The 13,860-nt window shown below is 29.9% G+C and overlaps 1 protein-coding gene across 2 annotated transcripts in view; it reads right to left on the bottom strand.

The window, feature by feature from the left end:
- wry (delta and Notch-like EGF repeat containing weary) overlaps positions 1–13,860 on the bottom strand; it is a 252,245-nt gene that overhangs the window by 83,363 nt on the left and 155,022 nt on the right. For both annotated transcript variants that reach the window (XM_085946683.1, XM_085946684.1), the window contains exon 5: positions 9,951–10,069. In XM_085946683.1, the coding sequence (XP_085802809.1) occupies positions 9,951–10,069 (119 nt within the window). The remainder of the gene's footprint in view (positions 1–9,950; positions 10,070–13,860) is intronic.

The raw sequence follows: 13,860 nt of genomic DNA, 5'->3' as shown, positions 1-13,860 counted from the left end.
TTTCATAGAAGAAAAAAAACATCTTCCATTTCAAATCTATGATACTAACACGCTGATGTTGTCAAATCATTTTGGAATGTGTTTGTATTTCTATTTGGTTCTCACGCTGAAATAAACATAGATAATAACACTAGAATCAATAAATAAAATTCTCACAAAATCAAACTCCCTGAATGGTTATTTAAGGCCATGATAAACATAAATTATTATAATTGTAATGTATTTTTAATGGAACTAGCTAATTTTCACAATTAATATCGGTAAAAACTATCAGAATATTACATTTTTGTCATCGTTATAGTTACCAGAATTAATTAAAAAGTAAGTTACCATTTTGTATTCAAGACAGAGTATAATATTATTATGTATCTCCTAATATTGGATATTGTATTTGTGTCGCTACATTTCAAAAGCAGCCAAGTCCACCTTTAGGTATTTTTGACTTTTTTGTGAATTGCTGAAGAACTAATGCTTTCTAACATTTCTGTATTATCAAAACCATCCAAATCCGCCTGTATAATAAGTAAATGGAAGTCAAAGATGAACAGTTTTTTCAAACTCACCCATATCCACTGAAGTAATTATATCACACTCAGCCATGTCCATTCAGGCCAATCACTGAAGGCGATTACAACAACATGGCTGTCAGTTGTTTACGAACCGTTGAGTGAGTGAGTGTCAATAGTGTCTTTTTCAACATTTTTTAATAGAAATAATTAATAAAAATAAGGTTTCAAATATCAGAAGTGACCCCCGATAAGGCAAGAAAACGAATAATTAAGGCAGAATCGACAAAACGCGCCAAAGATAAGGAAAATCAGTAAGTGCTATTCTGCTTAACCTGCATCCTAAAAAGCATCCGGTGTCAAGCAGGGTCGCATTTGACATTTTAGTCATAATACTGAGAATATAAATTTGGTTTTACACAATTCTAATTTACGAGACTTATAGAACCCTTTGCAGTTCTTAAAAAAACACACACCGTACCTACTCCTTAATTAATTTAAAGATTTTAATAATAATTATTCGTACATGCTTTACTGAATAAATAGGTAATATACATCCTATTAAGAATATATTTTATAATTATTTTATGATTGCCAAGTTGTAGGTATCAAATAGAAAAATGTGTACTACTATTTAAAACATTTCAAATTGTGATAGTGACTGACTAAACTGAACAAAATAAAATTGTCAGAATTATTGAATATCCATATCCTGAGGTGGGTGCCGCGTTTGCTCACAGTCGACAATAAACGCAATAGGGTGGTGGCCTCTAAAGCCCTGTTGTCGCTCATGCACGCAATCCGGATGAATTTTTTCGTCGCTTTGTGACTGTAGATGAAACATGGATACACCACTATACTCCCGAGACGAAAGAACAGTCAAAGCAGCGGATTGCGAAGGCAAACCATGTCCAAAGAAGGCGAAAACCGTAAAATCAGCTGGTAAGGTTATGGCTACTGTATTTTGGGATGCACGTGAAATTATTTTCGTTGACTATTTGGAAAAGGAAAAACAATAACAGGGGATTATTATGCATCTTTATTGGACCAGCTAAAAAACAAAATTGAAGAAAAACGGCCTCATTTAAACAGGAAAAAAATCCTCTTTCATCAGGACAATGCCCGTGTTCACACATGTTTACGATCAATGGCTAAAATTGAAGAATTGAAGTTCGAATTGGTCGACCACCCACCGTATTCGCCAGATTTAGCCCCCAGTGACTTTTTCCTTTTCCCAAACTTAAAAAAATGGCTAAGTGGACAACGTTTTTTTTCAAATGAAGAAGTCATCGATCGGACAAATGCTTATTTTGAGGACCTTCCGAAAACTTATTTTTCTGACGGTTTAAAAAATATTGAGAAACGTCTAACCAAGTGTATTGAGCTCCAAGGAGATTATGTTGAGAAATAAAAAAAAAATACAAAAATAAAAACTGTTTTAATGCTTTTTTCTAAGGAATTATTGACCCACCCTCGTAACTTACTCGTGATATAAGTGAATTAATAATACATGGGTATATTATATATAATAATATTGTGATTTAAATCTCGGGTCTGACAAATTAACATGACATTTTTCAATGTGTGTTTGCACCCAGAGTATGGACCTAATAGACTGAGCAAGTGGCTAACATCTCTCATTGTGCAATGCGTAAGGCGCTGGCCTTCCATCCGGGAGCTCTGGGTTCGATCACCGGTGAGGACATCATATATTTATATGACTCAAAGTGTGAGTGTTTGTGATTATACAAAATTACTAACAACCACCTTGTATGAAAAAGCAAGGACATGGTTATTAATAATAATAAAAGATCTATTTTTCTTAAGTGAATACAACCTCCACTTTGTAGTGGTAGTAGTGGTAATAGTAATAGGTATATTATAATATGTATAATTCAATAGTAGATATTTATTAGAAAAGCAGCATTTAAATTTATTATCAAAAATGTATCGTATGATATGATTGAAAAACTATGAACCATCCACCATTTTCCAAGATGACATATGTTTTATATTAATATTTTATATAAATGTTTATTTTAAACAATCTCGAAATCATGCAAATCCTGGGATTAAAATCCATATTAAATACCATCATTGTGAGCCCTACATAATGTTACATACATTATATTATATAACATGCATTAAATAAATAAAATCTGTTGAAAGCGGTAGGTAGTTTTGATACACGTTGTTCATAGAAGTATAAAAAAGATATTGCTAAATCTAAGTAGTAAGCACTCATAGTACTATGATGACCTTTCAGGAATGTCACACAGTGGTCATTCGTTATTTTTATATATTATTTAATAACACATTTTATATTTTTAAAATAGTATCAGTAGGTACGTACACCTATCTTAGGGAAGGATTATTTAATTGACTTTAAAATTACTCACCCCTTTTAAAGTTTCTCCTTTGACATATTTCATTATGAACAAGTACTAGTTTCATTTTAGTTCAGTTTAGAGGTGGGGTGAGGGGTCGCAACTCGTTACAAAGGACAGTGACCTAAATGATCAATTATCAGAGCAGGTGTGAAGTACCCGCCCCCTCCCCCGCCGTTGGAGCCCCGAGCGGGTCAAACGACCCCAACATTCAGTAGCGGTGAGATAGGAATTTGTTTGGGGATCTAAATTAACCGGGGTTCCTGAAAATACGGGGGCTATTTTCGTGTATTCAAATAACCGGGCCGGTTGATGTAGGTCCCCGATATTACGAAACTGTGATTTCGCTTTGGGATAATTATAGAACGGCTCTGATTTAATCGAACTTTAATGCGAGTTTAATACACTCGTATTAGACATCATGTAGTAATATAATATGACATTGACTTAGATATCAAAACCTGTACTAGAGATTTCAGTCGAATCAAGTACCTATCGTATAGTTGGATGATCGTTACACTTAGAACAAGTACCTAAAAGATTTTTTTTAAATAATCTGAGACTTCATATTATGACACTTCCTATTGTTTACGCGACTAGTGTCACATGAAGTAATAACCCCAAATTAACTTTCTACCTAAGGTTTAACTTTAACTGAACGAATAATTTAAAATATTTTACAAATAAACCGATATTTCTTTACTATAAAAGAAAAAAAGAAGAATTCCATAAATAATAAATTATAGCTATTAATTATCTTTTTTCCTTTTAATCGGAGCACACATGCCTCTACACTCTACAGAGTTGTGATGATATGAATACCCTTTTTACTAGGAATGGTTGTTATCCATATACCTACACACACCTTTAGTCGTATAATTTTGATACTTTGGGTTATTTTTGATTCATCAAATTTCATGTAGATTTTCTAATTTTGTGTTATGCGCTACTCTATCTTCATTTTTGGAATCAAATATCGCTCTTATGATCTTTCTTTCAAATATCAGCAAACCGTTTTACGATTATTTATTATATGACCCAAGATTAATAATATGTAGGGACTGACAGTACCAGTGTTTTGCATATTAATATTTATTCAGTATTCTTCTTATTATTATTTTTTTTTATATTTTAAAATGTTTATTGATTATTTAAAATTAAAATTAATAAATGTAGGTATTAAATTGAAGTTTACGAATTCGCTCGCAGAATGGTGTTTTGGCATGAAAATAAATCCAAAAATATGTCCTGTGTTTTTCTTCTTTATATACACACACATATATATTTAAACACTAAGTGAATGAAAGTATTACGTAATTATGTACAAATGTCCCAGCGTTCCCCTAAATAAAACTCCAAAGTGGCTCTCATAAGTCACGATTACGAAAATAGTCCTTAGAAAGTCCTTTTATATTTGAGGCTTGGGGCCATGCTGTATATGGAGTTTGCACCACACCTCTTTAACGTTACAATTAAATGTGTTTAAAAGCTTTTGCAGTTGCCCTTCTTGACTATTAAAGCCCACTCAACTCTACCGGCTTGTGGAATAAAGCCGCAAAGTACAAACTAGGAGAAAATGTTGCCAATGTCATTTGCAAGTGTCACATAAGCGGGTTTCGCAATAAGGAATTGGCTAATGTAGCATTCTGGACTCATAGACACTCTTGCTACGAAATTATTATTTTATATTTGTTTAGCCAACAATGTTATATACGTTTATTGGAATGGCGAATGTTAGATATAATAACGATAGTAAAAAAAATGTACGAAACCAATAATTAAAAAGCAATGGTACAGAGATTTGATAATGTTATAATATAATAAAACAGTCTCATATCAGAGTAGTTAGTAGAACGCCCATATGCATGTAAGTACTTATATGTAATCTGTACCTGAACTATGTGAAAATCCCTATACTGAACTTAGTAGCTAAAATAGTAATATATTTTTATTTAACTGCATATGTAACAAACTAATAATATTATTATAAACCCAAATTTTACAGTGTAATCCAGGTCATAAATAATTAAATATATATTAAAGGATTTAGAAGCTAAATTGAATATATAAAAAAAATTATAAATCAACCATATTAAATTTGGGATAATCGGTTGTCAATTAATAAAACATGATTTTCAAAATAAAGAAACAAAGAAAGAAAAAAAAAATAAAGAAAGTAGACTTTTTTTTAAACTTAAATTGTAAAGTTATATCGAAGTTTATAATAAATTATTGGTCAATATTACTTACCAAATGTCAAATAACGTATGTAACAAAAAATGCTATTTGTTAATATCTTATTTTATTTTCTTTTAATCAGTGTATTTTATTATTCTCAAGAGGTTTTACTTATATTTTCTATGTAAGTCCTTCTCAAAGCTAAAGAAATTTATATTTTGAACTCGTAATTTATTCTTTTCCAAAGGAGTAACCGATTTATTTGATACTTAGTATTTTTATGGTATAAACCGTACAAGGATCTATTAGGTCTTTCATTACGAAAGAGAGCGAGGTTTTTCCGCAAAGCAAGGACTTTTGAATGGCAACCTTTATCAAAAACTTTGAACAGCCCTCATGTAAATACTTGAGAGCTATAAACGCAGAATCAGATGTTGAGGGAGAAAATAAATGCTCAGGAAATTCCGAACTGAGAAAAATATATCCCCCATAAAAGTTTAATTTGGACTTTCGAGCGACTTGAGTGACAAATAAACAGCCCATCTTAATTTGTGTGCTAAAATAACACTTGTAGAATAATAGTTTTGTTTGGCTCGAAATTCTGAAATGTTATTTTGTTAAAATAATATTGTTGATCAACGAATTTCAAGGTACGTTTAATTAACGTTTCGTTTGTTTTTACAAAACAAATGATTGCTTAGTGAACATAAATTAGGATTCCAATACGACGGCTCAATCATGAAAAATTATTTAAAGCATTGGTTCATTAAAACGTGCAAATTATTTAAACATTAAACTAAAGTAACGGAAAATCAAAAGTATTCTTTTTGCTTATTTCATGACTTAAATTAAATTCATGTTATATTTTTAGATATTCAATATTCCATAGTATAGGTGTATTTGAGAAAGTAATTTAGGATGCAAGTGCAAAAAGCGCGTATTAAATATTTCCACCCCAAGATGGAGTGTGTGAATCATTACAATTTTTTTGTGAGTTTTGGTTAGAAGCAATTTGCTTAAATGTATATGGCATATACCAATACTCTGAACCTAAAAATATGAACAGCTAGAGAGATTTGAAGCTATAAACCACAATGCAATGATCTTTTTAGAGATTGGATATTAATTTGAGAATAGAATTTTATCTGAGTGTAGTACTGTAACTGGTATTGTGATGGAAAATTGTTATATCTGATTATTATACAGTAACTTGTTTACTTACTATTTTCTTAATTTTTTTTTATTCTATTTTGAAATGATCAGTAGATACATCTTTTCGCAGCTCGGTAAATATATATATATATATATTATATGGTTGCAGCTTTACGAGTTTGATATATCAAAGAGTGTATTAATATGTATATTAGAAATATTTCTTTTAAGAAATCTAAACTATGATAAAACTCCATCTATACCATTACAGTTGCTTTCTACTAACATCATCTAACGGAAATTTTAATAAGTATATTATTTCATTAAATATAAATATAAATAAGATTTATTCACCTAATCTATAACAGTGATATTATATAACACGTTTACAGTTAATTGCAACTGTTAATAATCACTTGAACAAATGCCGAGGCAGTAGCGAAAATTTCCCATCACATCGAATATGTTAAATACTTTGTTAGAATATTCGCTGCAGAATTTCCAATGCAACATTTCACCTACGGCCAAACTGGGAACTTGAAACGCTACTTAGCTGAACTAAATGTTACAAGCGTTTAGAACTTTGCACCAAATTTGATACACTCCAACATTTTGAATTGCTCCAAGCAAAACACCATAGTTGCTAAGGTAGACATGTGCTTAACACTATAAATAATCCATACTTTTAACCCTAGTTAATACTTAGGAAATAGTGATACATATAATTTATGGGAATGGGATAACTGGACGCCAGGACATTGGACGCCGCACTGTCGAATGAGACGTTCGTTACAATTGTATACAGAAAATAGACGAGGAATTTTAATAAGTTGATATCTGCTACTTAGTAGTTTTAATTCATTTTGTTTTAAGATAATATTTTTTATTGCGGATTGAAAATTATCATGCCTGAGGCTTTATATAAAAATAAAAGAACTGTCTTCTCGTTGGAACTTAAACATAATATGCACATTTATATCATTATTTACGTCTGTATATTTAAACTCTGACCAAGCAATAAATAATAATATAATATACATACATAACTTGAAAACACCTCATATATATATATACCTACTAAAAAAATCACATTTGAAAAAAATCTCGTCGGGCGTCGTATTTTAACGTAAGTTATGTATGTGCAATATATAGAATATTACCCTCTCAAATCTTGAGAATTATTCATTGAATAAAAGAAATTGTTTAATAATAAAATAATTATTTAAATATATATAATAATAATATTATATATGTATTTTAAAAGTACCTATACTTCACGAACGTCCATTTATTTTTGAATTTCATTCGATTGCGTGGCGCCCTGTTGTCCCGGCGCCGAATCGTCCTAAACCCTAATTATGTATAGTCAATACTCACCAATGTCATTAAAATAACTACTCTTAACAGCGGGATAAAATATAATTATATTAGGTATATTCTATTGCAAGCCAAAGATTAATAAATCTTTGTAGGTACGTATTGATTAATTAAAACACTTTAAATATAAATTATCAATAAGTGGTCTCAAATTGCAAGCTTACTTGTTTTCATTTATCTTTGATAGGCAGAGAATTTTCGAAACGATTTTTTTAAAGTAAAAGTAGCTATTAGAAAAGTATTTAGGACCGTATAATGTAATTGTATGTGAATGTCTTTGAAAAAAAAATCTTTTTCGCGTATTGAGAATTCAATTCGCATTGATTCAGTTACAGTGAATACAGAGTAAATAGCTTCAAGGGGAACTTTTAAAACGAAATAGATATGCCATAAAAGGAAACCTTTTTGCACAAAACATTCGTTTATTTAAATATTCAACACATGTTGCCTCATATAGAATCGAACTGATCCAATCTTGTCGTTTTGCTTTTCATAGTTTATTGCTTTTCTTTCAATGAGTCAATATGCGCATGCCCCGTTTGCAAAGACAGTGTGATTGTAAATCATTAAATGTTAATCAGCTATAAATAGATATTCAATCTCGCTGAATTGTCATTTAAGTGCTGAAACATCTAAATAATATACCCACTAAATTATACACATAGTGTGGTGATCTGTAATAAAATCATTGTCTTACAATAATATATGTGGTCTTTGGTCAATGTAAATTTGTAAATATATAAGAATATTATAAACTTTAATTTAACCCAATACTCCAAAAAAGAACCTCAAATATTATTATTAATTTAATAATTTAAATTAGTCAACCAAAAAAGCGTGCCAAACATGTTAACAATTTTGTATGACACTGATTTGACTGGTTGTTGAAATGTCGGTACCTAGCGTCAATATTCCGCCATTTTGAGATAATCGCAACAAACAGTCAATTTAGAACGGTAAATAGAATATTCTTACTTTCTTTTTTTTTTGACCATGTCCGATCCTAATAGGATTATATGTGCCCTCCACAGAGTAGAGGTTTGTATTAACAGATTTTGTTTTTTACGAGAAATAGATGTCAGCCACTTGCTCAACCTATTAGGTCCATACCCCCTGACATACACAAATTGAAAAACAATATGTGTACGTGCCAGCCCCAGGATTCGAACCTTAAGCTTAAGCCGCGCGGCCACCGTGGTTATAATAGAGTATTACATATTAGTAATCATGTTTAAAATCAGTTGTAAAACATCTAAAAAAATACGGCTGATGAATATGAATGACGTTGCAATCAACCTCTAGTGTAATTATATTTAATTAACAAAGAGAGCTGGATTTGATATTTTATGAGTATACATGAATCAGAATCAAGGAAAATCTAAAAATAATAAAAATGGAAATTAATATAGCTTCGGTGATCTATATATTATACCAATATTACATACATATTTACAGATGTATACGTACTATGTACAATGTAATTATACTTTCAAACAAATTAAACACTATAACCGTTTAAATACTATTTTTTGATGATTAACACATTATAAAATATATAAAACTATATTTATTCAATCGAAACAATATATAAACTTTCTTTCGATGAATACTAGACTAGATCAAGGTTAATTTGAACACTTTATATTATGATTTTATTAACAAAATAGATTTTTTTTTCAAATGGTAAAATGATAATTCTCAGTGAAATGAATCTGAATATTCTTCAATCATTTTTGTTCAAAACTGTGTTCATAGTTAATATAAATTAGAAGGATACGCACGTATATAATTTATAATATCTATTGTTTCATGTTGTGATCTAATAGAACATATGACACAGATGGAACTAGAAGATGTATTACGTTAATATTGGTTTACCCTCTCGCTTACTTCACGTTCAATGACTTACAGTGAATTCATTTTTCAACCATATATAATTAATAATCAAAAGACATTATTTTATTAGACATACAAGAATTTGGAATATGCTTCCTTATTTCAATGTTGGTAGATTATATTTTTAATCATATTTTAATCTATATAGTTAATAATATTTGAATGAGCAGAAGCAGATGCCTGTAAAGGGAGTTGTTTATGAAGGTATTTATATTTTTCAGATGCACTGACCATTGATAAGTCAACAGCTGTAAGCGATTAATGCTAAGCTCGTCAATTTGTAATGGGGTAACAGATAAATGGATTAGTATAATACTTTTAGTGATCACATCTGTCACATATGTTTAATACAAATATAATTGGAATAAACCTATGCGGGTACCTACACAGTTATATTTCAATGAAGCGAACCAGGGCTGTTTATTGTGGGACAAAAAGGGTGATTGTAACTTACCATGGATATATTGGAATAGCAGACACCCTTATCTGAGCAGTCCTGGTTGTCTCCGCAGTTATCTGACTTGACAGTAACTTTCAGCCGCACGCATTGTGAGCCCCAATTCTCCGATACCACTGGAAAAAGAAAAAGTATTATAAATATTTTTGTATGTGTATAAATAATATAAAGGTAGGTACTAATTTATTAAAAAAAATCGTATATAAATAAAAAATTGCAAATACTATTTTTCATTTTTATGCAAATATACAAATCAATTTTCATAATAGTAAATATATTTGTAAAAAAAATATTAATTGTAACCAAATACTATATAATTATCATTATTATATTATTCATGAGTAGGATATATGAGTTTATGAATATATTTTCTGATTCGTAATAGTTTTATATTATTCCATATGCTCCTGTTTTTATGTACGCAGATGTTACCTTTAAGTATATTCTGGATGTCATTATATTATCTTCTTGGTAAAATCGCTTTATCAAGGGGAGTGCGACGGGTAAAATATAGGTATGATGAATAATACTGGCTTGTAGAATTGAGTGGATGCTCTTTAGATAGCTGACATGACATATTATCAATTAATTGATAACAAGGCGGTGGTGGATAGGTCAATTGTGTAAGTGTATTTTGACGCGATTCACTTCAGATTCTTTCATCCATTAGTCCGATTAAGTTATATTAAGTCGTATTATGTACCTATATTAAGTTATATTACAATGACATTATATCACATTTCTCTACTTGACTTGAAAAACAGGAACGATTTTTTTTCCTAGAAAGTATTGTCATAATACAGGACGCACGAAAACATAGAAAATCTTAATGATAAAGTAGTCGTATTGGCAGGATATACCAAAATAATTACAAGATAAAAAGAACTTTTTATAAACAACTTTTTTAAATTTTGAATTATTGAATTATTATGCTTAATATGCTCAAACTTGTACTTGGTATGAAATAAATAAAAAACAATTAAACAAACAAATATAGATTCTAATGGATTCAAGTTCTGCACGATTTCATTAAGGTCGTTTCTCGCGACCCGGGTTTCGCTTTTCGGCATCTTCACCGAAACCCGGGTCGCGAGAAACGACTTAAATGGAATAGTACAGAACTTGAATCCATTAGAATTTAAATTCAAATTCCATCAAGTACCTTCGGTCGAAAGTAAAGTAAAAGTAATAATAATAAACAATTATATAATACTGAACTGTCATTTTAATTTCCATAGTAATGCACGTATATATCAATAATTTAGTTTCTAGGAACACCCATTTAGCAACCAATAATAGTGGATTGGGTTGCGGATTTCTCCCGAAATAACTTTTCAAACAAAACAGAATTAACTGAAAATGAATTCAATTCTGCTTAAAGATGGCTAAAAGTATTAAAAAAATGCATTGGCATCGTGTTCTGATATATTCTAAAAGTTTCAAATGTCTAGCTAGTCGGGAAGTTAGTTAAAAATCGAATGTAAAAACGTTGTAAAATGAACACGAAAACGTAATACGTATTCTTATCATAATGTAGGTATGTGTAATTCATTGTTTTCTTAATCAAATATTGTACCTACTACCTGTGTCAGTTGTATGTATTGTTATTTAAGTGAAGACATTATTTCGATAGGGTAACTAACATTAACTACTAAATAAACAGGATTTGTAATATGCAACCTTTTTGAAATCTCAATGGAATTCATTTTACAACCAAATTAATTATATATAATGTAAGGTGTAAATCGGAAGGATTAAATGTTTATAATCTCGTCACCTAATGTTGTTTTGTTTATTTGGATACACAAATAAAATAATATGAATGTACTATAATCTTTTGTGCATGTTAACGATACCGATACTTTCAGTAGAGTAACTTGAGCCAGTGTTACAACAGTACTCCCCTTGTAGTGAAATGCTTTCACGATTTAAAAAATGCCGTCGTCTGTAGAGTTTAATGGTGGTATCAGTATATAGTGAATTTGGTATTCTTAGCAAATATTAATATTTGTTTATATTGTTGTTGTGACAATCGCAACAATTTGTTTATAAACAATCCGAATTTGATCGATAAATAATTTATTAGTTATTTGCTTTTGGTAGTGACTAGTGAATATGTTAACGATATGGATACTGTCAGCGGAGTGGCATTAGCAAGTGTTTTCACAGTAGTAATCAAAACAACAGATTTTCTATAATCAACCTCAAAAGTAAAATATGAGAAGTTAATTACGAGGGCCATTTGTAGTCATCAAATACTGTGTTGATTAATAATTCAACATCTATTTTTTAATATTATATTTTTATCAAATGCGTTTACGCTAGAAGAATTATCAAAACATAATTAAACTGGAAATGTATATATTATTTCACACAGATCAAAGCTTTGACGTTGTATATTATTAGCTAAACAATAGAAGTCCGTGCTTTGATTTTATTATCGAAAAAAATCCTATACTTTTCTTGGATCGCGGAACAAATCCTTGAATCTCTCGCAAAGGCGGCATAAAAAAATAACACAACGGGGTTGGGTTGACACTGCAAACACTGGAAACAGCTCGGCTCTTCGATTTCTCTGAACGCTTCGGATTTCCAATAATGGTAAGTTGATATTTGTTTTCGTGCTTAGTCTTTGGATACAAATAGTGGTGATGAGACCCATCTGGGCGAATATATTAAAATATTTGGCGTAAAATAAACAAAGCTTTCGATTCGCTGTTGTATCAATATTTTTCGAATCGATCTGCGGTAATCCGGAATTCTATATACGATTGAATATATTTTTATTTCAGATAAACTAAGATACTTTTATTAATTAAAAATATAAATGAATTATATTTTTTATAATATCTTTTGCTTAATTTCTGAAGATGGTGATCACTAAAATTACAAGCGTTGCCAACAATATCCTTCCATCTGGAGCGATCTTCCGTTGATATTTTCTTCAATCATTGTTAATCCAGTCACTTTCTTGATGGTGTTGCTCTATAAGTATATATAAAGGCGCACGCCCTCGCAAAATTATTATTATATATTAGATATTTATATAATAAAACACAATATATAAAATGTACCAAAATATTGGGTACTTATTAAATGTAATTCAATAATTTTGATGAATTGATTCGTGCTGTATTACATTTTTAACTAATCAGTTGGTCAATTCATGAGTTGAAAATGGCCTATTTAAGTGAACGAAACCAGTCTTGATTCCCATTATATTATGTTAAATTAATATAACGTTATAATGTTTATGGCAATGTCTTTCTACAAATAAGTGATGTATTATGTAGGTACTCAATCTAAATAATTTAATAACGATTAAGACCTTTTTACCCGATAACATAGATATTTCAAATTGATTTATAATTTCAAAAGAATTGAAATAACGTATAAATTAAAGTTTAATAGCCTCGTGATATCGATTCCTTTAAAACAGATCCGTTTCTTTTTTTAACTTAAAATAAAGTATTTTTTTATTTTAAAACATTTTTAAAAATCTTCTAGGCTACAAAACAATGCAAACATAATTTCACACAGGCTTCGTACCCTTCACAAGGGATGTAAATTCCATTGTATATCTTTGTAACAATTTACTCTTCTTTTTTCATTTAGAGTTTGCTTCAAAATATAAATTATGAAGATTATAAAATAGTAGGTACCTACTTACAGTTAAAACCTCAATGATATATTAAGCTTAATAAAGTATTTACATGTAAATATATATAGAAAAAAAGCTTTTAGTGCCGACCTTTCTCAATGTTGTTTTTGTTTCTTCTGATATGGAGAGTAGTATTTATAGAATAGTGACGAACCGAAGAACAAGATTCTAATAGCTAGATATAGACTAAATAAAAAATACCTAAGTAGATGATCATCTTTAAATACTGTACCAGAGAAGACTCAT

This window comes from Rhyacophila brunnea, unplaced genomic scaffold (assembly GCF_057557595.1).
Source record: "Rhyacophila brunnea isolate RB1 unplaced genomic scaffold, BYU_Rbru_1.0 scaffold_2, whole genome shotgun sequence".
In the NCBI taxonomy this organism is placed as follows: Eukaryota; Metazoa; Arthropoda; class Insecta; order Trichoptera; family Rhyacophilidae; genus Rhyacophila; species Rhyacophila brunnea.
The sequence above is the reverse complement of the archived record's forward strand: the minus strand, read 5'-3'. Positions and strand labels throughout refer to the sequence as shown.